This window comes from Ictalurus furcatus, chromosome 6 (genome assembly GCF_023375685.1).
Source record: "Ictalurus furcatus strain D&B chromosome 6, Billie_1.0, whole genome shotgun sequence".
In the NCBI taxonomy this organism is placed as follows: Eukaryota; Metazoa; Chordata; class Actinopteri; order Siluriformes; family Ictaluridae; genus Ictalurus; species Ictalurus furcatus.
The window spans coordinates 6,126,075-6,151,682 of NC_071260.1; the positions used below are offsets into that span (position 1 = coordinate 6,126,075).

The window sequence follows — 25,608 nt, forward strand, 5'->3', positions numbered from 1 at the left end:
ATATTTCCATGTGGAAAGATTAGTCACAGGCTGAAGCTGGAACCGGGTAATGAAGATACACAGAGTTTGAATGAGTTTGGATGGAGTTTGAATGAGTTAATCATTGGAGGCTTTTCTCTTTTTCTATCCTAATTGTCATGCTCTCCTAATACATGGTTTAGTTTCTTTAACTCCCATACTTTATATGGCATAATCATATAAATCTGTAGGTGTTTGAATTTACATATGCGTTATCACCACCAGATGACTCCAGATGTGTTGACTAATTTTATTCAGTGTGTAAGCTACTCTCTGCATTAGATCTATGCCGGGGAAATGTTTGCCACAGGAACCTACTGGAAGCAACAAATGGTGCCCTACATGCTTTGGGTCACCTCTCTCTGAAAGTAAACAAACGAAGCAGTCAGATAAACAGTAGTGAAGACACTTGCCTTATATGGAGAGTTATCCTAACCTTACATCCTTCATAATGAATATAATTATGAACGTAATCAGCACATATTTAGACTACACCATTATCCATTCATTTCCATGTGTTTGTTATTTGTGTATATTATTACTTTCTTACACAAAGTTTTATTTTATACATTATAACTAAAAACAACAAGCAATTAATAAAGCAAGGTATTAATAAGTGACTTTGACAAACTGTTACAGTAGAGCAGTAGTTACAGTAGTGCAGTGGGTAGTATTGGTGATTTACTAATCCAGAGTCCTGGATTTGACACGTTTCTCCTTGTGTCTGCATGGGTTCCCTTGGCAGATCCAAAAGAAAATATTGTAACTGAAAATTACTATAAATATTCAGTAGTTAGTACCTACTAAAAGTTGTCCAAGGAAGGACAACCAGTGAACCAGCAAATGGGTCATGGGCTCTCAATGCTCACTGATGCACATGGTGAGCAAAAGCTAACCCGTCGGGTCTGATCCAGCAGAAGAGCTACTCTAGCACAAATTGCTGAAAATGTTAATTCTGGCTATGATAAAAAGGTGTCAGAACACACAGTGCATCACAGCTTGTTGCGTATGGGGCTGTGTAGCTGCAGACTGGTCAGAGTGCCCATGCTGTCCACTGCTGAAAGCATGTTCAATGGGTAAGTGAGCATCAGAACTGGACCATGGAGCAATGGAAGAAGGTGGCCTGGTCAGACGAATCATGTTTTCTTTTACATCATGTGGACAGCCAGGTGCATGTGTGTCGCTTACCTAGGGAAGAGATGGCACCAAGATGCACTATGGGAAGAAGGCAAGCCGGCAGAAGCAGTGTGATGCTCTGGGCAATGTTCTGTTGGGAAACCTTGGGTCCTGGCATTCATGTGGATGTTACTTTGACATGTACCGCCTACCTAAACATTGTTGCAGACTAATTACACCACTTCTTGGCAATGGTATTCCCTAAAGGCAGTGGCCTCTTTCAGCAGGATAATACACACTGCCACACTGCCACATTTACAGTCCCCTCTGAAAGTATTGGAACAGCAAGGCCAATACTATTGTTTTCGCAATACATTAAAGATATTTGGGTTTGAGATCAAAAGATGAATGTGAGATAGATCAGAATTTCAGCGTTAATTTCCTCATATTTACATCTATATGGGTTAACTTAGAACATGGAACCTTTTGTTTGATCCCACCCATTTTTTCAAGTGAATATTGGAAAATGTGACTGATAGATTTTTTTTTTTTTATTGCTGCCCAGGTGTGCCCTGTTAAACTGATTGTTTAGAGTTAATAGCACTGAATGTCTACTCTTGGTTTGAGCCCTGGGTTTCGCTTATGAAGACTGCATTTGTTGTTGAAAAGGATAAACCAACAGAAGGTCAGAGAACTATCTATGGGAGATAAGCAAGCCATTTTGAAGCTGAGAAAAGAGCAAAAGTCAACCTGAACCATTGCACAAGCATTGGGCATAGCCAATACAACAATTTGGTATGTCCTGAAAAAGAAAGAAACCAGACATGGAACAGGTCAGCCAAGGAAAACAACAACAGCTGATGACAGAAACATTGTGAGAGCTGTGAAGAAAAACACAAAAACAACAGTCAGTGACATAACCAACAACCTCCACAGGGCAGGGGTGAAGGTATCACAATCCACCATTCGAAGAAGACTTCAAGTGCAGAAATATAGAGGCCATACCACAAGATGTAAACCGCTCATCAGCAGTAACAATCAGAAAGCCAGACTAGAATTCACAAAGAAATACATCAAAAGATGAACCAAGTTCTGGAACCAAGATTAACCTCTGCTAAAGTGATGGAAAGACCAAAGTATGGAGAAAGAAAGGATCTGCTCATGATCCAAATCATAGAAGCTCATCAGACAAGCATGGTGGAGGTTGTGTTATGGTTTGGGCTTGCATGGCTGCTTCTGGAACAGGCTCACTAGTCTTTGTTGATGATGGAACTCATGATGGTAGCAGCAGAATTAATTCAGAAGTCTACAGAAACAATCTGTACTCCAATTTACAGAGAAATGCATCCAAAAGAACAAAGGACTTCATCAGGGGGAAAAGTGGAAGGTTTTAAACTGGTCGAAAAATCAACAGACCGTAACCCAGTTGAACAGCATTTCACCTCCTGAAGAGGAGACTGAAGGGAGAAACCCCCTGAAACAAAAAACAACTGAAAGAAGCTGTGGCAAAAGCCTGGAAAAGCAACAAAAAAAATTTCAACAGTTTGGTGATATCAGTGCATTGTAGGGTTGATGCAGTTATTGAAAACAAGAGATATGCAACCAGATTTTAAGTGTTATTTACTTTAAGCATATCTGTTCCTTTACTTTTGTTCTAAGTTGTTTAACACACTTAGATGTAAATATCAGAAAATGAAAGCTGAAATTCTGATCTACCATCTAATTCATCTTTTGATGTCAAACCCAAATGTATTTAGTGTATGGCAAAACAGTAGAATTGGCTTTGCCAATAATTTCAGTGGGGACTGTATGTATTTAAAAATCTATATAAAGTAAAACTACACCAAGCCAATATTTGGTTTGACCACCTCAGTTCTCATAGGAAAACTGTCATGTTTTATACATTTTATAAGAAAGTCAGTTGGTTAGTTTTTGTTTCAAGCATTTTTGGAGAACATGCCCCAGTTGTTCTGGAGACTTTTGCCCATCTCGCTTCTGTTTCTATAGGTAAAATCCCAGCCAGTCTCAATAATGTTTTCATCTGAAAATGGGTATTTTAATTAATGTCAAAAAATGCTCTATATATTTAATTATACAGTATACAGGTGCATCTAAAAATTTGAATATCGTGGAAAAGTTAGGTTTTTTTTCCGTAATTGAATTCAAAAAGCGGAACTTTTATATATTCTAGATTCATTACACATAAAGTGAAATATTTCAAGCCTTTATATATTTTAATATTGATTATGGCTTACAGCTCATGGAAATAAAAAAATCCAGTATCTCAAAATATTAGAATAAAGAATTTATAATACAGAAATGTTGACCTTCTGTAGAGTATGTAATTTATGCTGTCAATAATTGGTTGGGGCTCCTTTTGCACAAATTACTGCATCAATGCGGCGTGGCATGGAGGCGATCAGCCTGTGGCACTGCTGAGGTGTTCTGGAAGCCCAGGTTACTTTGATAGCGGCCTTCAGCTCGTCTGTATTGTTGGGTCTGTTGTCTCTCATAGATTCTTTATGGGGTTCAAGTCAGGCGAGTTCCCTGGCACAGTAATACCATGGTCAGCAAACCAGTTACTAGTAGTTTTGGCACTGTGGGCCAAGTCCTGCTGGAAAAGGAAATCAGCATCTCGATAAAACTTGTCAGCAGATGGAAGCATGAAGTGCTCTAAAATCTCCTGGTAGATGCTGCATTGACTCTCGACTTGAGAAAACACAGTGGCGCAACACCAGCAGATGACATGGCACCCCAAATCATCACTGACTGTGAAAACTTCACACTGGCTTCAAGCAACTTGGATTCTGTGCCTCTCCACTCTTCCTCCAGACTCTGGGACCTTGATTTCCAAATGAAATGCAAAATTTACTTTCATCTTCCCCATGATTGTGGTTGTGTACTGAACCAGACTGAGAGATTAGAGGTTCAGTAAAACTTTGCAGGTATTTTGAGTTAATTAGCCGATTAGAGCTCTTCTAAGGTCGACATTTCTGTATTATAAATTCTTTATTCTAATATTCTGTGATACTGGATTTTTTATTTCCATGAGCTTGTAAGTCGTAATCATCAAGATTAAAACAAACAAAAAGGCTTGAGATATTTCAATGTAATGAAACTAGAATATATGAAGGTTCCACTTTTTTAATTAAATTATGGAATAAAACAAACTTTTCCATAATATTCTTATTTTTTTTAGATGCTCCTGTATGCAAGTCCTATAAATGGGCTTCAAGTGACTTCAAATTTTTTGATTCCTCCAAAGAGAAGGCCACACACCAGATAAGAAAAGAAGTCTGGAAATGTAAGCAGAGGTAGCATATGTGGATCATTACTCTGTTTGGGAGTGTGTATGAGTTCACAGTGTCACTAGGTGTAATTTTATCCATATGCTGTATGGATCCCTTACTCCTTTGACTAGCTTTTAAGCATGGCAAGTTCTTAAACCCCAAATAAAACTCGAACACTCAGAGTGAATGTGTTTGTAGCATTTGAACAAAGAACAAAACCTACCAAAATAGCAGAACATTTCCATAATGCAGCATGTGACCAATTCCCAGGCCTAATGGTTACCAAGCAACAGCACCACACAGCTTAAAAAAAAGTCACAGATCGGTTCAATGTGTGTTTTATGTGCAATCTTGGCCACAGAAAACTACACCAAGATTCTACATATATTGTGTTTTTAATCAAGAATAATCATGTGCATTCACTCAAAAGGCTGGATTCTGCATTCTCTTGTATAGTGTGTTTTGGCTAGTTTAATTTGTTGTCTTCTAAATCTGCACATCTGTTTACATGGTGTTTATAGCTAATTAGTTTTGTCTATTTAATGGAGGATGATGTCCACACATGTTGTGACTGCCTACACCAAAACAAGATATCTCCTTATAATGTTACAGATTTAAGTATAAATCTATTAAGCAGAGAATATACTATTTCTTTTTTTTATTTAATATTTTATATGCTCTTTTACTGCCTTTAATGAATGAACAACCTGTTGTATAAGCTAAGCTTTTTTCTTTCTCAGATATATGCACAAGCACATGAATATCCAATAAGAAGTACAGATGGTTATAGCCATGTGTAATGTCTGTAAAATGTTGAAGGTATTTACAGAAGGTATTTACACTTTACAGGATCATGAGTGCCACTTGATCAGTGTTTCAGCTTGTTGAGGGGGTGACTGGAGGAGTATAAAAGAAAACAGAGTTCTCCAAACAAGGGAGAGACAGAAAGACACTAAAAGCACTTCCATAGAGAGACTGTCATTTGTTGGTCCCAGTGTTATGCTATTTGTGTGCTTGTGTTAAGGTGAAACACTAAAAATATTCTGTGTGTTTCTCTGCTGGCCTCTCTGTGTGTCTCAGGTTAGTACATTGAGTGTGTGAGTAGTAATTTCACAAGTCAGTTGAATGTGTTCGTTATTTGTTGGAAATAGCTTATATTGTAAATAGTGTATATAGTTGTATATAGTGCCAGGCCATGAGTCCTAGTTTTCTTTTCTCATCCTTTGTTTTTGTGCAATATATTGTTAGAGATTTTTATGGTGGGATCATATGTAGAGAGAGGGATGCCATTGAAGACCCTTGTTTATTTCTGTTTCTGATCAGAGAGTGAATGAGGAAAGTCTCTGTGTCTTTATTTTCTCTTTTATTTTTGATTATATGTAAAATATTTCCAAAGGACTTTAGAAATAACCTTTTGTTTGTTGTTTTGACCGTTTTCCCCTCCTGAAGCCCTGTTTGTCTCGATCCCACCAGTTGTAAAAATGAAACTTGTTACATTTTATTTAAATCCCTGGAACCCCCCCCCCGCCTCTTTCTCTCTTTACTTTTTTTGTTACCCTCCTTTTGGATCCCTAGACTTGGAAAGGGGAACGTAACATTAGACTTATTTGATTTAAAATCTAAAGTAGTGTAATGTCAGAGATCAAAAGTAGATTTCTTCTCTGTCTGGAGACAGTAAATAAATAAAGTACTTAAAGCTTTATGGGATCTGCGAAAAGCCAAAATGCCTGTGCAATGAGTCATGATTCAGAGGCCTGGAGGAAGTAGGGATGAACAGATGCACTGCAGAAAGAAGACTAATTTCTGATTATAACAGTTTAAATAGGGGAAAATGTTCTTATGTAACAGCATTTGCCTTATGATTTCTTATTTTTTGGATGTCAATTTCATTACAGCAGAAAAGCTCTTACCATGAGCAATGCATTTGTACCTCTCTTTTGCATCATTGCTAGCCCTGACTGACTAAATAGATAAAAACAATATTTGATTTCTTTTATTTGTTGAAAAGCCAAATTATATAATAGTTAGGACTCATACCTAAATATTTGTATAAACTACCACACTCAAAGTACATAAATCAAGTGGCCAGTGCTGGGGAGACTACTTCGAAACTGAAGCTCTTCATGCTACAAGCTACTCATAGTTTGAAGTAGTTAAGCAACCCTTTTTAAAAAAAAAAAAAAAAAAAAAAAAATTGGCTAGCTACACTACAAGTAACTAACAAAAAGTAGCTAACTACATTGAAGTTATTAAATGGGCAACATTTTTAGTATGTCATGATTGTGAATCAGCTCATGAATAACTGTATTTATTCTGTATTGTGTTTAACTGTACACCATTATGAATTTATAATATGCACATTAGGCTACTTCATTCATTTCATTTCTATATGCGTCCTTAAATTTGAACTTGAACTCTTAGACGTCGTATTATAATTGAAATATTGGGTGAAGTATTTTAATCTTTGGTTTGCAAAGAATACATATAAAGGTGTAAGATTTATTATTTGGCTTTTTAAGGTGGGTGCACAGTGGCTTAGTGGTTAGCACGTTTCCCTCACACCAACAGGGTCTGGGGATCGAGTCCCAGCGGGGCCATGTGTGTGTGGAGTTTGCATGTTCATGTTGATACTTCCGATAGGGCAATGATAAATTGTTATTATTATTATACCACTAAGTAATTAATGAATCATGGAAATAATAATAAATCAGTTAAGTTAAGTACTTTTTCTCTTGCTGCTCCCCTTAAACGAGATGTTGAAGAATACCATCAGATTGTTGTATTCAGAACATAAAATAAATTCATCGGCATGCACTGATAAACTTATTGAATTATTTTATTTTATTTGTAAGTAAATGTAAACATTGTGTTGAGTTGGCTATTAACAACAAAGTGCCAGTAATATTCTCAGTATCAGAGAATAAACTCCAGTGTTTAATTATTATGGTAGTATCATTTACCTGCCCCATATATCACGTAACAAACTGTGGGTGGTCGCTTTACGTATCCATCAGATGGTCTCTTCCTGTCCATGTGAGCTTCAATGTGGCTCTAAATTCTTGTGAAGCAAATTGGCACAGTAGATATGCAATGAAAAAGAACACTATAATTGGACAAAATACAGTATGTAGCAATTGGTCGCGCTACATTGCTACTCATTCGAAAAACTCGTTACTGGAAAAGCTACACTATTTCTAAAACGCTACTGAAAAATTTGTTAAATTAGTAGCGTCGCTACTTTTACTTAGTTACTCCCCAACACTGCAAGTGGCATAGCTTCATAAATACCCATAAGCCTTTTTCAAACTCAAATCATAAGACTTTTGACTTTCATAACATTTCAAATGAGATTACATGAGATTTATGTCAGTAAACATTATTTTCACTGATTATCAAGAGATAAGAAGTACATTCCCTCTAATTTCATATACGTTTCCTCATAGTTAAACATCTTAATATTCTGTTCTACTTTTGAATGTTTTTCTGTTTTATCTTCTATTTTTATTTGGCATGGGGGTGGCATGGTGGTGCAGCAGATAGTGCTGAAGCCTCCCAGTTCCAGTTTTCTTGGTTTGACTTCACGTTAGTGTGTGTAGGGTGTGCTCCCATTGTGCAAAAACTTGCCGGGAGGCATATTGGCTATGCTAGACTGCCCCTAGGTATTAGTGTGTGTGCATGGTGCTGCTTATCTGAATCAAGAGGAATCACTGAGATTGTTGTTTGTTCCTGCTAGAGCTGTATCATGCATGTCTCACTGGAAAGAGACCCCAGGGTAGACCCACGACCTGCTGGATAGATTATGTTTCACAGTTGGCTTGGGAGCAATGAGAGTGTGGGAAAACAGAGTAGGCTAGATAGGAAGAGTATGTTGTAAGAATTTTATGAGTAATTTAGTTTCAGATTTGACTAACCCTAGACACCCAGTGTTTTATACCTAGCACACAGCTTATGAGTGAGACAGGTGGAAAAGAAGTGAAGGATTTAGTGGTAAGTAGATATGTGTTTCATCTGCATTTTAATGATACTGGTGGCTATGACTATAGGTAATGGCACCAATAGTGATATATAAATATATAATAAACAGTAGCAGTCCCAGAAAGGACCATGGGAAACCATAAAGATAAGGGGCGGTGTGGGATTTAAATTTGCTTAATGACACAAAATTATTGAAAGGCATCATCTAAACCAGGCTAATACACTCTTGGAGATCCCCAAATGAGACTTTGTAGGTAAGGGAGGAGGAAAATAACCATTTACTATACTAAACGTAAAAGTAAGATTGAAGCTGACATCTGACACTGACTACGTTTACATGGACAGCAGTAATCTAATTATTGACCTTAATCTGATTAAGATAATAATGTGATTAAGGTGTTTACATGAGTCGCTTTTAGAATACTCCTGTCATGTTCCCGTTTTACATGTTTTAGAACATAATTAGATTAACAGCCCGCGTCATTACGTCACCGCGCCACGCCGTCCGACGTCCCTCCAGAATTTCACGTATCAACATACAGTTCGTCTTCGTTATGGTACAGTATACAGTTTTGGGTGTTTTTATTTATTTTTTTTTACGAACGCTTTAAGTGCAGTTATTTATTTGTCATGCTATACGTGCTAATAGACAACTGCTTGAAGCGGTGGGTGTGTCCCAAATCGCGTAGTTACCGTCTATATAGTAGCCGAGATACGTGTATTTTCCTCCAACTACAGGCCTATAGTAGGAAAGTATGCGATTTGGGACACAGCCGAACTCTCTTGTTCGCCGTAAAACGTAAAACTGCCGTGTGTGATCGTGTCCTGTCGCAAAATGCAGTGAAAACTCCCACACGACGTTCATAATGTGATTAAGGTGTTTACATGTCACTACTACACATCCATAATGCGACTAAAACAGGAGTACTCCACCTGTCTTAATTAGATTATTGCTTACTTCGATTATGACCTTAATTAGATTAAGGTAATTAAAAATTGCTGTTTACATGGTAGTTTCTTAATTAGAGTATGGTCTTAATCGGATTAAGAGTGGATTATTGTTGTCCATGTAAACGCAGCTCATGTGGCTATATGAGGAAGACAGAAAATCTAGGCTGTTGGCTTGGTTTGGCTCAGCAATTTGCTCCTCCCAAAACCCCAGCCTCACCATATTTGTTTTTTTGATTTTTAAAATTTATATCATGCAAGTCATCAGTCATGAAAAAAAAAAAAACATTCTAGAAGAGAGAATAATCAATGGGAAATACACTATACAATATATGTTAAATAAAGTGTTTTTCCATATCATTTTATTCTCCTTGTAAACTCCACCTGGCTGTCATCCATCCATTTTGTGTTCACCATAAAAGGACATTCCTCTTAAAATGAGTCATTACTTTAACAGTCCAGCTCAACACAAGCTGTGGAACAGATTTTTTCCACAGTTCTCAAACAGACCAGCAAATACACTGTAATGGCAAAAAGCACTCTCATCCTGTCTGAGGTACGCTATGTCACACATTCCATCAGCACTTAATTAGTCAGAAAAGTAAGCTAGACCAAAGTATAATATAAGGACTAATTTATTAATGTCTTCTGATTTCTTTATGAAACACAAAAGTGAAAAAACCTGTACCTTGTCAACACACGCACGCACACGCACACACACGCACATACACACGCACGCGCACACACACACACGCACACACATCAAAAATAAGTCTTGATTGACAAGCACACTTAATCAGTTTACTCTTTTTTTGCACATCTGTTCCAGTATTTAAAAGTATTTAAAGTATTTAACAGTGGTGACCTTATAGTTAGATATGATGATCTAATGATGATTTAGTTTTTGAGACTGCCAAATTCAGTTCAATGTATAAATCATAATATTCAGGATTGGATTCTTTTAATGAGAACATTTTGATCTTTTATGAATGAGTGTGGTTCCAACATCTGATCAGAGAATGAAAAAGAAGCTTTGTGCAAACAAGCAGTGAAAGCATAATGAGGGCACTTGAGAGTGCCTTTGTGAGTTAAACATACATTAATGACTAAAAACTAGGCAAACAACAACAAGAACAACAACAACAACAACAACGTGATCCCTATAACCCACAAAAGATATAATGATAAGCTTTTATCAAGCAGTTCATACATGTGAAGGAAAAAAACAGCAATAACAAACATCTTTTGTCCTGGAATTTAGCTATTTAGACATTGTTTTTAGATATTTCTGGGGGAAATGGACAACAAATGAACAAACAAATAACCATCTAGCACCAGTACAAAAATATCATGCAACAACCTGTTTGGCTTTTTTTTTTTTTTTTTTTTTTAAAAAGAAAAGAAAATGACAAATTTTCATTTGTTAAATGACAAACTGTCAATGTTAAAGGTTTCCTCTGGCAGATTCCAGTGAAGGCAACTTGGTTTTCATAATTTTTCCTTAGAGGTGAACCTTGAATCATCAGTGTCCCTTTATGTTCTCACTGCAGCAATGACAGGTGCCTGCTTAACAGCAGCTGTTGAAGAAAAAAAAACTTTAAATTTGTTTGCTCATGTAACATCTCATGTATAAATATAAATGCATAAAAATAAATGACTGCGTTTGGTTGGTATGGAGAGCTTTAAAACTGTGGAAATAATGACAAATAATGACAACTAAACCTTTAGACACCTTCGACCTCCTGAGTGTTTTACATACATTACATTAATTATACAATGTGACGTGGTCGTCTCAAATGAACCCCTCTTGTTCTAGTGTAAATTAACTGGTCTAATCATTCTCATTGATGTTCTTTAATTATGACTCTATGTGTACAGCAATAATATAGAACCATTCCAACTGTGTGCTTAAATACACTTATTGGACATTGTCAACTTATGTAAGAGCCACTTTATTATTATTATTTTTAGATTTATTTAAAAAAGTTTTTTATTTAATTGCACAATCTTTAAAAATACAAAAAAGCTTATTTTATACACAATCCTCTCTTTATGAGATTAAAAGAAATGTTAAAAACATTTGTCATCTTTACTGAACTCTTAGCTATTGGGCTTTTTTCATGTTAGTCTAATTGTCTGAGTGGGGGAAAAAAAATCCACTCAATGTAATGCCTTAATTGTATCATTTTCTTCTGTCAATTCATTTAATGACAAAGAAAAAAAATGCTCCACAGAAAGATTTATGAATTTATTTATCTAATAATAAAAAATATATTTTTATCTCTATCTTTATGCACTAACTGTGTAATTGACCAATACCAAGATTTGTAATTGTCATTATCTGCCATTGCTCTGGTCAATATTTACACTCACAGGTTTGTATTCAGTGTTGGCATCTTAAGTCCTAATTTATATTTTTGCAAGAAAGTTACACACATGCATAAACTGATTTTCTGGGGTCTAGAAATTACCAAACCTCTGAGGTTTCCAGATTTTTCTTGAGTAGACATATCAGACTGAGTTTTTCAATAGATTTTACACCACTGCATTTTAAAAAAGCCCACTTCGATTTACATGCATTGAACATGAATAGAGCTAAAAAGTCTCATTTACCAACAAACATCACTGTGAAAGGCCGTGCAAAAAAATACGTGCAATTGCAACTTCGCCAATTCACCAATATTCTGTTTGAAAACAAACAAACAAGCAAAAAAACTTTAATGGACTTTAAAATTAATACTATTAATTAACTGATCGTGCCATATTTAATATTGGCCTCAAATACATTTCTTTTTTTTTCTTTTAAAGCAACCCAAAGTATAAATTACAGCAATTACATACTGTAGTTACATCAAATGTGTCACAGTGGAGCTGGACCACTGCTCCCTCAAGCCGATAGTCAGAATCATGCTTAACCTTGAGACAAACTCCACTAGAGTATGTGAATACAGATGTGCACCATTTTCATTTAATTAACTCTGAAAAGAAACTATGGTAAGTGCATGCGTGAACATATTTTGAATTTGCAGTTCCCAGTACCCAATACCCTGATTCCATAGTGTCTAGCTTCTACAGAGTCAAAAGAATAATCAGCTTTAAAATGGATGTAATTAACAAATCATTGTTTTTTTTTTGCCAGTCCAAATATATGTGACTTGCTGTTGTCTCTGAAATTGTGAAATGATACATCTCCATTGTTGCACAGTATTTTTGATAGAAAACATATGTGCATGTGCAAATGTCCTGCCAACCTGGAAACACTCACACAGCCTTCATAACTGACTCACTTTTTCATCACGTCCAGGGTAAACAAATAAATGTGCTGCCTTGCGGCATTAATTACACTACACAAGACTCTATGTTTGTTCCCTACTACAAAAGAGTGGAAATTTATGTTCAGTGACCAAATTAAACCGGTGGCCAAATTAATCAGTGTAAGTGGCAGTTTATGGAAAGACATCTCTGAAAGGGTGGTTGTTTGAAAAATAGTAAAACAAATATTTGACAATCAACAATCAAATTCTTTGTTTAATTCCTGTCCAAACAGGTGAAACAAATGTCAACATAAAGTCACGTTATGACCCATGACAAAGGTAATATTTTATCTAAATTTCTCTTTTTCAATCATCTTTTTCTTTTTTCATCATTTGCTTGTACATACTTTTAATAACTTTGAACATCTTTTACTTTTCTATATAGGCACATTAGCAGTGTGTTAAATAGATACTTACAGTTTTTTCCTCAATTGTTTATATTTAAAATAGTGACTCAAAACTACACAATGTTAATGCCACTGGTCATAGCACTTTTTCAGTTTTTACTATTTTCTTACAATCTGAAAGCTAAAGCATATTTTGCAAAGCACTAATCGCAACAGTCATTGCAGAGGACATGCTGGTCAAAACAGAGTGTACTTAATTTAATTAGCTTAAATACTTAAATGTTTGTAGACGAGGCCAGTGCAATGTGTGATTTCAGTACGAGTACCTATGTCAGTAAAATTTCTGAAATTTTGAAAGTGCACACCTAAATATGAAAATGCACACCTGATGTAAATCCCACACTTCACAGGAATAGACTAAATCATTATAGTAACACCATAAGAACATGAAGTATAAGTGTAGTGTTAAGAGCAAAGTCATAATGGAGAAAGAGACAGGTGCCAGAAAGGGACAAGAATTTGGGATAAAAACACGTTCTTGGATGTTTTGGATATTTCTAGACTTAGATTCACTTTCTTGTTGTTTAAAAAAAAAAAAAAAAATTTAAGCTTGGTCTATTGTTCTACTTTCAGAAAGTTTTGCTCATTTTTACAGAAAATAGCAAAATGATCTGCCAATAGAATAAGAACGTTTAAATCTCGAAATTAGTTAAAATGACTAGAAATAGGTATTGTTGGTTTATTGTAATCTTTTAATTGGAAATAACAGACACATTTGACTATATTTAAGAAACTTTAATTTGCTAAGTCATATTTTGCATTGCGAGAGGAGTGAACAGAGGACAAAACATAGGGAAGGCAAGGCATCTAAATACTTCCCCTGAGATCTGCACCAATACTGTACTACCCGGTTGTGTGGCACAAATGGTGTGGTGTTATGAGAAATGCTTTTCCTGTTTTAGGAACTGTGCTTAGAATCTTGAGAACAGGGTTCAGAAAATGCAGCTGTGTGATTGAGAGGTATCACTTTCTGGATATTGCAAAATCATGTTTAATATCACATTTAAAAGCTTATAATCAAGTTTAGCCTTCAAGTATTTCACCCAATTCTGGTAGTCATTTAGAGTTATATGTCTCACCTGCTTTTCCACATGCTTTTTCACACTCCTTTTGTGTGTCAAAACGATTCAGGTTGCCACCGCAGCCTCCATACCAGAATCGTGTACAGCTATTGTTGACAGGGTCATAATGCCATTTAAGTACAAACTTAGCGCAGGCGCCTTCTTCTTTGGGAAGTTTACAGATGTCCACCACTGAAAGCTGTGCAGCTGTTTGAAGAGAGCAGCAGACTAGTGTGAAATACCAATACCGATAACTTTAAGACATTCAGACAAAAATGGGCAAGAAAACGGGGGAACGGGGTCAGGACATGCATACCTACTAGCCTCGTCAAACTACAGACACATTTACATGCAGTTTTATTGCAATATCATTAAAAATGTTGTGGTGAATAACTAGGGATACTGAAAATGATTTTAGTATTAGCTTCAAGGCTTAGTAATAAGGGTTGAATTTGTGGACACATATTGTAAACCACTAAATATTTCAGGGAAAAAGAAGACTGGAAATTATTGTGGGGAGATGACATCTGAATGTCAAGCTCCTCTTACTCCCCCTCAGACAAAATTTACTGATTCATACCACTCCTGAAACATTCTCCACAAAAACAACCCTTTGAACAAAAAATATTTAATCATTTGAGGATAGCTTGTCCCATCCTGTAAAAGTGTCTTTTCAGTGAGCAGGCATTATTTTTTCCAGAAGCAATAACGAGATTTAAGTGGTGCATGAGAGCATAGAGAGATTATTGTTAGGTATGGAAATGCATGGAGGTTCCAAAATTATTTTTGTACCTTTTCTTAGTGAGTCACTAAGTGACTCATGAAATGAGACTTAGCACAACTTTAAACTGCATTTAAAAACTGAAAACTCAGATTGCTAGATGACATAAAATCAAACATGCAGAAAAAGCAATAGGAAACAGGCTAGCTAATGTTTTAGAAACATTTCAGAGGAAAAAAGTTATGATTTTTCTGTGTAGACAAGCTCATCATAATGTCTAACACCTTTGCTTTTCATTTCAAAGCCAATATTATATAAGCAGTGTGCATCACATCACTCATGCAAACAAAGTAAAACCTTCCCCCGTGTGAATGCACACTGCATATAAATTTTATATTAGGCTAGCAAGACTTCTAATCATAGGCAAAGGACTGAATTCAAGTGCATTAGGAAAAAACAAAACAAAAAATAAACAAACAAACAAAAAAACGTTCAATGCTTATGATAATTGTAAATGGCAGAGGCAGACTAACCTGGAGCTGGAGGGTCCTCTGATTTGATCTTGTCCACATTCTGCTGTGGCTGATGGTCCACTGTGGGAGTCAGGAAAAAACATATTTAAATATTTTAGATTGACTATATTAAATTACTTTGGGAAATATTATAAAAAAATAATTTTAATGATTTAGGCAACTAATTTCTCTTACATTTGCACTGTCCCATTTGAGTTGTTGCAGTGTTACTGCAATGTTTCACTATAAGTCACTACAGACTACAGTATCTTTAATTTGATTAAATATTTGCTATCTTATGCTGTTCTGGTGTAACTCAGCACACCCGCATATACTTTTAACTGTATACGCTCCAAGTAAGGCTCTCCAAAATCTAAGTTTCCTAGGTAGTCTCTGAAGCGCTTGGTTCAGTGGGGCAAAAAACACCTACCTGTTTTGATGCAGTGTTTAAGGCATTGTGCCTCAGTCTCAAACATATTTTCATTGCCTCCACAACCTCCATACCAGAACTGGGCACAGAATCCATTCTTTTTGTCAAAGTACCACTTAGCCTCATAGTCTTTGCATGGTAGTCCAGTGTCAAAGTCAAGTGAGCATGGGTCTGCAAACTCATTAACTAGAACATGCAAAAAATGAGGTGTTAGATTATGAAAAGGAGTGTGTTAGTGATGTCAGTTGAGTTTTCTATATTAAGAACATTTAATTGTAACAAGAACATTTTACCTAGAATAGGTAAAATGATTTGCATTTAGATGAGCTGAAATGCTCGCTATGTGTTAGCTTGGTGTTACTTTCTCTGAGCATTTGTTGTAAGTGTTCAGTAAAGGAGTCACTGTGACTTTTCTGTAGAAAACTTGCCAATCTGATTTTCATGATCAAAATGGATTTCTATGTCTGATTTGACGAAACATGATTTCTCACACATATAAATCCTGGCCCATATGGTAATGTTCATACATACAGATCAGAGATACAGAAAACATGAAATAGAACCAATAACGATAGGGTTTTAAAATATAATTCTGAGATGAAATAAAAGTTTTTAAAAAATATATAGCTGTTTCCATGGACCTGTACAATCAAGGAATACACATATAGTCCCCTCCAAAAGTATTTGAGCAGCAAGGCCAATTCATTTTTTACTTTTTAGCTATATATGAGACATTTGGGTTTGAAATCAAAACATGAATATGACACAAAAGATTACCATTTCAGCTTTCATTTCCTGATATTTACATCTAGATGTGTTAAACAACTTAGAACATGGCATTTTTTTGTTTGAACCCAACCATTTTTCAAGTGATTAAAAATAATGGAACATATGACTGATAGGTGTTTTTTGCTGCCCAGGTGTGCCCTGTTAGATTTCTTGTTTAAAGACAATGGGCTTTGCCTGTGAAAACTGAATTTCTTGTTAAAAAGAATAAACCAACATGACCAGAGAGCTGTCTATGGGAGAAAAGCAAGCCATTTTGAAGAAATTTGATCAGAGCCATTGCACAAGCATTGGGCATAGCCAATACAACAATTTGGAATATTCTGAAAAAGAAAGAAATCACTGGTGTAAAGAATGAATTCAGAAGTCTATAGAGAAATGCTGTGTCTACAGAGAACTTCATCATACAACAAGACAATGACCCAAAACACACTGCTAACACAACAAAAGGGAAAAAAGTGGAAGGCTTTAGACTGGCCAAGTCAATCACCAGACCTTATCTCAATTGAGTAGCATTTCACTTCCTTAAGAGGAGACTGAAACCCTCTAAAACAAACAACAACTGAAAGACGCTGCAGTGAAAGCATGGAAAAACATCACAAAAGAAGAATACAAAATTTTGGTGATGTCAGTGGGTCACCAGCTTGATACAGTTTTTGGAAGCAAGGGATATGCAACCATATATTAAGTGTTTTTCACTTTAAGACTATCTATTCCAATATTTTTGCTCACCTAAGAAATTGGGTGGTCTACCACCAAAGGTGCAGTGTTGTAAGTTGTTTAAACATTTAGATGTAAACATCAGGAAATTAAAGCTGAAGTTCTGATCTATCATTTCATATTCATCTTTTGATCTCAAACCTAAATGGCTTCAGCGTAAAGTAAAGAATTGGCCTTGCTGTTCCATTACTTTCAGAGGAAACTATATAAGGTATATCAGAATGTTGAATGAGTGTTAACTTTCAGCTCATCTCAATACACCCGATCACTTGACAGTGAAAATGAGATTAATAATTGTGTTTCATTTTACAAACATGTTAAACAAAATCTGCTATCCACTAGCACAAGCTATGGACATCATGCAGCAAACCCACCATCTGAAACCATCTGTTTATTGTGAGTACTGAGAGGACATAAAGCATGCAGCCTAAAAAGATAAAGATTTTTCTAGGTTATTGCTGTAATATGTTAGTTGTTTCAAAGCTATTAAGAAATGTTAGCCTTTCTTCTGGCCAAAGTTAAAAAACGAACGAACGAACAAACAAACAAACAAACAAACAAAAAAAACCCCAGAGTGCTGATAGGCTAATGTGTTGTTGATCCACATGGAGAATGAGCTCTGCTCTGGTATGCCTGTTGCCTCTACCACAGAACACAGCTGGTGGGAAAGTCATGAAAAGTCCAGAGTTTCACCTTTTGAAATTAGGTTTTATAATGCAAATGTTAATTATATAGTAACCATACTGATTTACTGTTAAGAATTGCTACTCATGATTCTTTTTGTCTGTTTCAGGCAGCATTTGAGATTAAACACACAGGTTCAAGAACCTATAAACTTTTTGGGAAAATATTATAAAACTGTTAATGCTCAGTGTAACACAACCAGTGTTATGGATGTGATACTGTGCTGCATATCATGGGACAGTCCCAAAAAACTGAAGGTTGGCTACACATGCCACACAAATTAAATTAAAGTTTATTTATATAGTATTTTTTAACAGACATTGCTATAAATCACAACAAAATAATGCCCTCCCACTTTTGGCTCATCCCTTGGGTCATCCCTCCACTGATCATGACGATGATTTAGCAGTTAAACAAATGAAAACCTTAACAAAAAGATTCTGGGAGAGAAGGTAAGCACTTTTTTGAGACCAAAGAGGCTACCAAAAGAGTGAACTTTTTGGGCAGAAAAACAGTCAAGCAAATGCTATTATAATAAGCTATTTCTCATAAGCAAGCCACAGTTAACATTGGCTAAAATAACTAAAGTGAATGTTCACTTCTATTGATCAGGCGATTGTGGTTCTAAGCTTTTCCCTCATACATTTTAAAGTGAAGATTTAACATGTAATAAAATACAGTATCTTACATGCATCTACAGTTCCAAGAAAAAGTTTGTGAACCCTACGGAGTTACCAGGGTATTTGCATTGGTTACTCATAAAAAGTGGTCTGATCATTATCTGCCAAAATTACAGACAAACACAATCTATCTAAACTAATAACACACAAACAGCAGTACTTTTCAAGTCTTTATTGACAATCTCCACCAAACGTTTCCTGTAGCTGCTTACAAGTCTGGCATAATGATGATGAGGAATTTTGGACCATTCCTCCCTAGAAAACTATTTCAGTTCATCAATATTTTAGGGCTGTCTTGATTGAACAGCCCTCTTCAGGTCATGCCTCAGCATTTCAGTTGGGTTAAGGTCAGGACTCAGACTTGGCCACACCAAAACATGAATTTTCTTCTTTTTCAGCTATTCTTTAGTTGATTAACTTGTGTGCTTTGGATCACTGTCTTGTTGCATCACCCAAACTCCCTTAAGCTTGAGGTCATGGACTGTTGCTCTCATATTCTCATGTAAAATGTCTTCATACAGTTTTGAATTCATTGATCTCTCAGTGATTGTAAGGTGTTCAGGTCTTCAGGCAGCAAAGCAGTTCCAAACCATGATGCCCCCTGCACCATTCTTCACAATTGGGATGAGGTTTTGGTGTTGGTGTGCTGTGCTAAGCCTTTTTCCTCCAAACATAGCATTGTACTTTTTTGCCATTGAGGCATGGTTTACACTAATCAACTGTTCTTCAGAAGAACAGATTTGTCAGTAACCAGACTTCGTGTGTCTTTATTAAAAGTGCAAAGCACCTGTACAACTCACATTTCCAATATCTTCTCCTTAACCGAAACACCTGACTCTAGTTAGCTATTGGAGAAGTTATTAGCACTTACTTTTTCCCAGCTTGTACTGTGAATTATTACTCAGTATGCTCGATAAAGATCTGAAAACTACTACTGTCTGTGTGTTATTAGTTTAGTCAAATTGTGTATATAATTGACTTAGATGAAGATCAGACTACATTTTGTGAGTAATCAATGCAAAAACCATTGTAATTTCAAAGGGTTCACAAATTTTCTTGCAACTCTATGTTTACTAACAGACAACACACTGTTTATAGCCTGTAACTTTCAAGCACTTTACATTAATTACATTTTATTTCTATGGCCGCTGCTTTACAACAGGTTCAACAAAACGTGCTACACATGCTATCACCATGAATTCTTAAAAATTGTCCAGGAAGATTTGTGAGTGACAATGTTGAGTTTATTAGTTATGTAACCATGAACACCACAAGATCTGATTTTGACATTTAAAATGAAAACTCAGGAAACAACCTGACATGCAGTTCACAGTAATTTAAGTTCAACTGATGTCCAAATTTGGACGTTAAAATTGAGATAAATTAGGAAACACACCACACATTTTTTTTGTACTGATAGCTATTCAATTGCTGTAAGATTTTATATAAATTTTGCCTTGGTGGACAAAACCAGGGCAAAGAATATATTTACAATATATCTATTGAATTTTTTTTTGTACTACATACCAATCACACACTGATTTTACAAGCTAAGTGAGAGAAATAAAGTCTAAAGTTGAATTTAGTTAATCCATGAGCTTATTTAATAATAGTAAATATAGCAATATAAAAATGATTGCTTGCTCTGACTGAATATCAATATAGGCTGACCTAATACATCTTGCTGAGCCAATAAACTGGCCAACAAACAAAGACCATGAAACTGAATTTACTCACCAGTTTCTGGCTTACTCAGTGGTGCCGTTGCCACTACCCCTGTCACTTCCCCTTTGGCAACAAACGCAGGCTCCTCTGCTTCTGTTGAAGTACAAAAAGATTTTCTCAATGTCACTATAACAGTATATGCCTAACAGTGGTGTACAGCTGTATGCAAAGGTTTGGGCACCCTTGGCCAAATAAGATATTTTGTAGATTTTTTAACTTGAAAAGCAGTACACTTCCTCTGCAGGTAGGAAGATATTTCAACAATTGAAGTATGCAAAACAATATTTAAATAAGCCAGAAGAAATTTGGAAACAAGTACTGTTGACTGAAAAAAATTAAATGGAACTCAATCATCACAGGTCTGTTTGGGGGAAAAAGCATTTTAAAAAAATGAACACCTTGCCAACTGAGCATGGAGGAGAATTCTATTGCGCTTTGGGGTTGTGTGGCAGCCAGTGGCACAAGAAACATTGGACAGGTAGCTAAAAGAATGGATCCCAGTAAATAAGCATTCAAAACATACCTCAAAATCCAACATTAAGTATTTCAAGAAATTCAAGCTAAACCTTTTGGAATGGCCCTCCAGTCCCCTGACTTGAACATCATTTAAAAAAAAAAAAATGTTTGTACATCTTTAATGTACGTCATCGGCTCATACCAAAAAGTAATATGGTAATATCTTCTACATATAATCTGACATACCCTTTGAACATAAGTTTCTGACTCTGAATATGGTTTATACCCTACATACTGTTCTGTTAGCATTTAGTATGACTAGCTTACAAAATACAGTGCCCTCCACTAGAGATGCACCAATGTATCGGCCAATAATCGGTATCGGCCGATAAAGGCAATTTTTCATGCTATCGGCCGTTGGCCGATAGTTTAAAAACATCCGATGATCAGGGCCGATTATATCCTGTCAATCAAAAGAGGGCGGGAAATCACATCGTATTCGTGCTGTGTGTAAAGATGATGTCTCTTATGTGGAATTTGCATTAGATGACAATGACAACAAAACTGCAATTTGTAAGCTCCGCACTGCAAAAATTTTACAGTATTTTACGGATTTTTTCGGTGTGCATGTTAATGAATGAGTGCTTTTACACCAGATGCTGCAGCAGTGAAGCGGGAGTTTCGGCATTGAGTAATTTTTTATTTTTTTTTGCCACACTGCTCGAGCTGCTTGTGCTGAATTAAAGCGCCAGTACACTGTTGAAAGATTTAAATGAAGATGAGTTGACAAAAAAGGTGTATATTGCACAGAAAAGAATATATATAGAATAGTATGTTTCATATTCAGTTAATGTTAATATGAGTTAATATCATCAAAAAAAAAGTTTATATTATATATTACCAGTTTGATGTTCAGTGATGAAGTAGAAATGCTTTTGTTTGTGGTGAGTGAATGTGGGACTAACAGGAGGTTTTTAGAATTCAGTCAATGTTAATATGAATTAATAACATTTAATAAGTTAAGAAATCTTAATTTAATCCTCAGAATTTAGTTAATGTGTTTTCTGGTTATGAGACCAGTTACTATGAAACAACTTTTTGAAATGGAGAGAATAAAGTTTTTATTTGCATTTCCTTCAGAATTGTGGAATTAATTATTATTAATTTAAAAGCAGGTATAAAAGGCAGACCCACCAAACTATTGGTATCGGTATCGGCATTGGCCCATATCACTCTGAATAATCGGCTATCGGTAACGGCTGAGAAATTTAGTATTGGTGCATCTCTACCCTCCACTAATATTGGCACCCTTGGTAAATATGACCAAAGAAGGCTGTGAAAAATTGTCTTTATTGTTTAACCTTTTGATTGTTTGTTAAAAAAAATCACAAAAATACTCTGCTCACATGGATATAAAACAACTGCAAACAAAACACTGGTTTATAAAAAAATATATCTTTGTTAAATATAGGTGTGCAACAATTATTGGCACCCTTTTAGTCAATACTTTGTGCTACCTCCCTTTGCCAAGATAACAACTCTGAGTCTTTTCCTATAATGCCTGATGAGGAGAATACATAGCAAGGGATCTGAGTCCATTCCTCCACAGGATCTCTCCAGATCCTTCAAATTTTGAGGTCCACGCTGGTGGACTCTCCTTTTCAGTTCACCTCACATGTTTTCTATGGGTTTCAAGTCAGGGGACTGGCGTTTGCTATATTCTTATAGCCACTTCCCATTTTGTGAAGCTCAACAACCTTTTGCCGCACATCACAGCTATATTCCTTGGTCTTACCCATTGTTATGAATGACTAAGGGAATTTGGCCTATGTGTTTCCTCATATTTATACCCCTGTGAAACAGAAAGTCATGGTTGAACAATTTCCTGTTCCAAGTCACCCAGGAAATTTTTTGTACTAAAAAATGTAAAATATCAATAGGAATATACTTCAAATATATTTTTCTTATATGAATTCATAGGGGTGGTAATAATTGTTGCACACCTATATTTAACAAAGATTTTTTTTTTGGATAAACCTGTGCTGTGTTTGCAATTGTTTGATATCAATGATAGCAAGAAAAGATCAAAAGGTTAAACAATAAAGACAATTTTTCACAGTGCTTTTTCACAGTGCTGCACTGTATGCTGTTTCTATCTTACAAAATATGCTGTTTTTTCCTACAAAAAATAGTAAATTCATCAAACTTTATCTTGTAATTCACATGACTCAAATGTAAAGCCACCTGGAACGCAGATGTAAAATTTAATAGTCACAATAGTATTGAAAATAGGAGCAGCAGCAGACTTTATATGACATCATAAGCTTACTTGTCGTAATTATGCCTTTGTAGGTGTTGGTAAGCTTTTGTTTAAGACTGTGGCCAATGACTACAACATGATAGGTTTGACTGGGTTCCAGGTCCTGGAGTGTAAGATGGGAACCGGTCACGTTCCTCTGCAGTATTACACGATGATCTTTTAGGTGGGTCACTGTAACTTCATGGTGTGCTTTTGGATCATCATTGACCCACAACAAAGTGAAACTATTGGAGGTAACATTGACTAGATGTGGGTCCTCAGCATTTACTTCTGGGAACACACAAGCAAAGACAGACAATTGTTCTTATTATTTTTTATTAATAGTTTATCTTTCTCTAGTTCCAGGCCTTGTTAGTAGTGATGTATACACTGCATTATTATTAAACTACTGATCAAGGCAGTTCAGGGAATAGCTCAGATTTAATATCACATAACCATCATTACATGACCAACAGTAACTATACATTCATTTAAAAATGTCCAAACCTTTAAGCTTTTGTTCCTTATCTTCCTTCTGTTCCTGCTCATTATGTTTATTGTTGTTCCTAGAATAAAATGTTGTATAATAGTAGAAAATAAGGATTTAGTAGTACAAATAAAATGTTAATAATCCATAATTCTAAATATTATGGGCATGAGGTACAAATTGTATAAGGAGTACTGTCAGAAGGCTTACTTGTAAGTGTTTTGCGACCTGTCTGGTTGGTCACTTTGGTACCACTGGCAGTGCTTTGAGACTTCAGCAGACATGTAGAAGGCATTCTTCACTGCAGTGTGTTTCAAAAACAAAGAAATTGTAAACTTGACCATTGATTAACTCATATTATTCTGTTAAAGAGTTATACTTACAACTAAGGTACTTGGGTAGTAGTTGGGCAAACCTCTGAAGGTGGTCATCATAGAAGCTTAGTGGTCCATCTACACTCTTGTAGAATACATCGGAAGGTTCACTAGCCACCTGGGCCAGGATACGAGCATCACCAGCACTGAACTGCTTACCCACTCCTATCACCACAATGAAATAACCTTTGCATTTGACATCAATGGCAGCCTTCAGCAACTTCTCCTCATTCTCTTCCACTGGTCCAGTCACAAGCAGAATGAGCACCTTCAGCTGGCGTGGATGTGGTGCTTTCTCAAACACATGCTCTGCTGTACTCTCCAGAGCCGCTGCCAGAGCACGGCCTCCTTCAAGTTGGTGCACCTTGTCCAGTAAGAAGCTCTGGATATCATGAACTGACTTGTGGTCTGTCAGGCCAAATGCCATGCTAAAAGGAATACTGCTATCATTGTACAAATATTCATATGGGCAATGCTGAACCAATGCAACTCTAGCATGATGGGCACTTGTGGCTGGTTCCATTGATATCTCCAGCTGATTCACCATGTGAGCAATATACCGTTTCATTTCTGTAAAGACAGTCGGCCAAGTGCTTTCAGAGCTATCAATAATGAAAGCCATATCAACATCTAAGTCCGTGGGCGAGGCCCTTCTTTCCCTAGTGCTTGGGGAAGGCTTAAAATCACACAGCTGATTGGGAGTGCAGATGTCTGCAGAAAAAATAAAACAAAACAGTCCTTTCCATTACACTTTGCTCTATGTTCGAGTTTTCAAGCTACCATATGTAAACCATGCATATAAGGTGGATGATTGTAGGTTAAACTGCAGTGCATATGACATGGTTTTACCTAGGCAGATGTGGCAGTCAATTATCTCCTTAATTATTGTGTTGTAATTTTCACTGCCTGGAGAGGGTAGGTCCGTGAAATAGGCTAATATGGTGTTATTTACCTGAAAGAGAAAAATATGAGAGAGTGAAAAGAAAGCTAGGGTAGTCCAAACATATTCTGCAAGTAAGTTTAATGATAAATCATTTCTAGCTGTGCACTGTAATTAGTTTTAAACAAATTTATTTGAATTTTCTTGTTTGAGTTCTTGGTTTTACTGCCCCCACCTGCAAGAATTTTTTTGGCGGACGAGGCATGAGGACGACAGTGGTGATTCCAGCATCGTAGAGTCGCAAAGCAGCATTTGTGAACTCTGTTGTGAGGTCCACCGGGTCATTCACAAAGAATACAGCCACCTTGCGCACCAAGAAACCACTGCGCACCCTCTTAAAGGTGTTTTGGGCCAAAAAGTTCATGGCTGTTTCCAAGTTGCGCTTCTTATTTGTCCTCAGAGTCTGCAAGCCTTGCACCCGTTCCAACAATGCACGTTTTTTCAAGGCATCAGAAAAGCGTATGTCAGTGGTTATCTCACTGTTGTAGAGTGTCAGGGCCACTCGAGCTCCTCGTGGACAGTTGCTCTCAGTGATGGTAATGTTATTCAACAGACGGAGTATAATGTCCTTCATACGGTCAAAATTATTCTTTGATACACCAGTCGATACATCCAAGGCAAAGGCCAGCTCGGTGGGATACAAGGGACATTCTTGAGCTCCTGAA

The 25,608-nt window shown here is 36.2% G+C and overlaps 1 protein-coding gene across 2 annotated transcripts in view; it reads right to left on the reverse strand.

The window, feature by feature from the left end:
- Nucleotides 1-9,964: 9,964 nt before the first annotated feature.
- The window catches only part of col6a3 (collagen, type VI, alpha 3), a 53,627-nt gene continuing 37,983 nt past the window's right edge, over nt 9,965-25,608 (reverse strand). The window contains exons 45-55 of one of the 2 annotated variants that reach the window (XM_053626324.1): nt 25,119-25,603; nt 24,853-24,955; nt 24,013-24,714; nt 23,840-23,930; nt 23,650-23,708; nt 23,173-23,433; nt 20,400-20,480; nt 15,793-15,978; nt 15,384-15,443; nt 14,148-14,336; nt 9,965-10,924 (exon numbers count right to left, since the gene is read on the reverse strand). In XM_053626324.1, coding sequence (XP_053482299.1) covers nt 10,881-10,924; nt 14,148-14,336; nt 15,384-15,443; nt 15,793-15,978; nt 20,400-20,480; nt 23,173-23,433; nt 23,650-23,708; nt 23,840-23,930; nt 24,013-24,714; nt 24,853-24,955; nt 25,119-25,603 — 2,261 coding nt within the window. In that variant the 3' untranslated portion in view covers nt 9,965-10,880. The remainder of the gene's footprint in view (nt 10,925-14,147; nt 14,337-15,383; nt 15,444-15,792; nt 15,979-20,399; nt 20,481-23,172; nt 23,434-23,649; nt 23,709-23,839; nt 23,931-24,012; nt 24,715-24,852; nt 24,956-25,118; nt 25,604-25,608) is intronic. The other variant, XM_053626325.1, reaches the window with a different exon arrangement.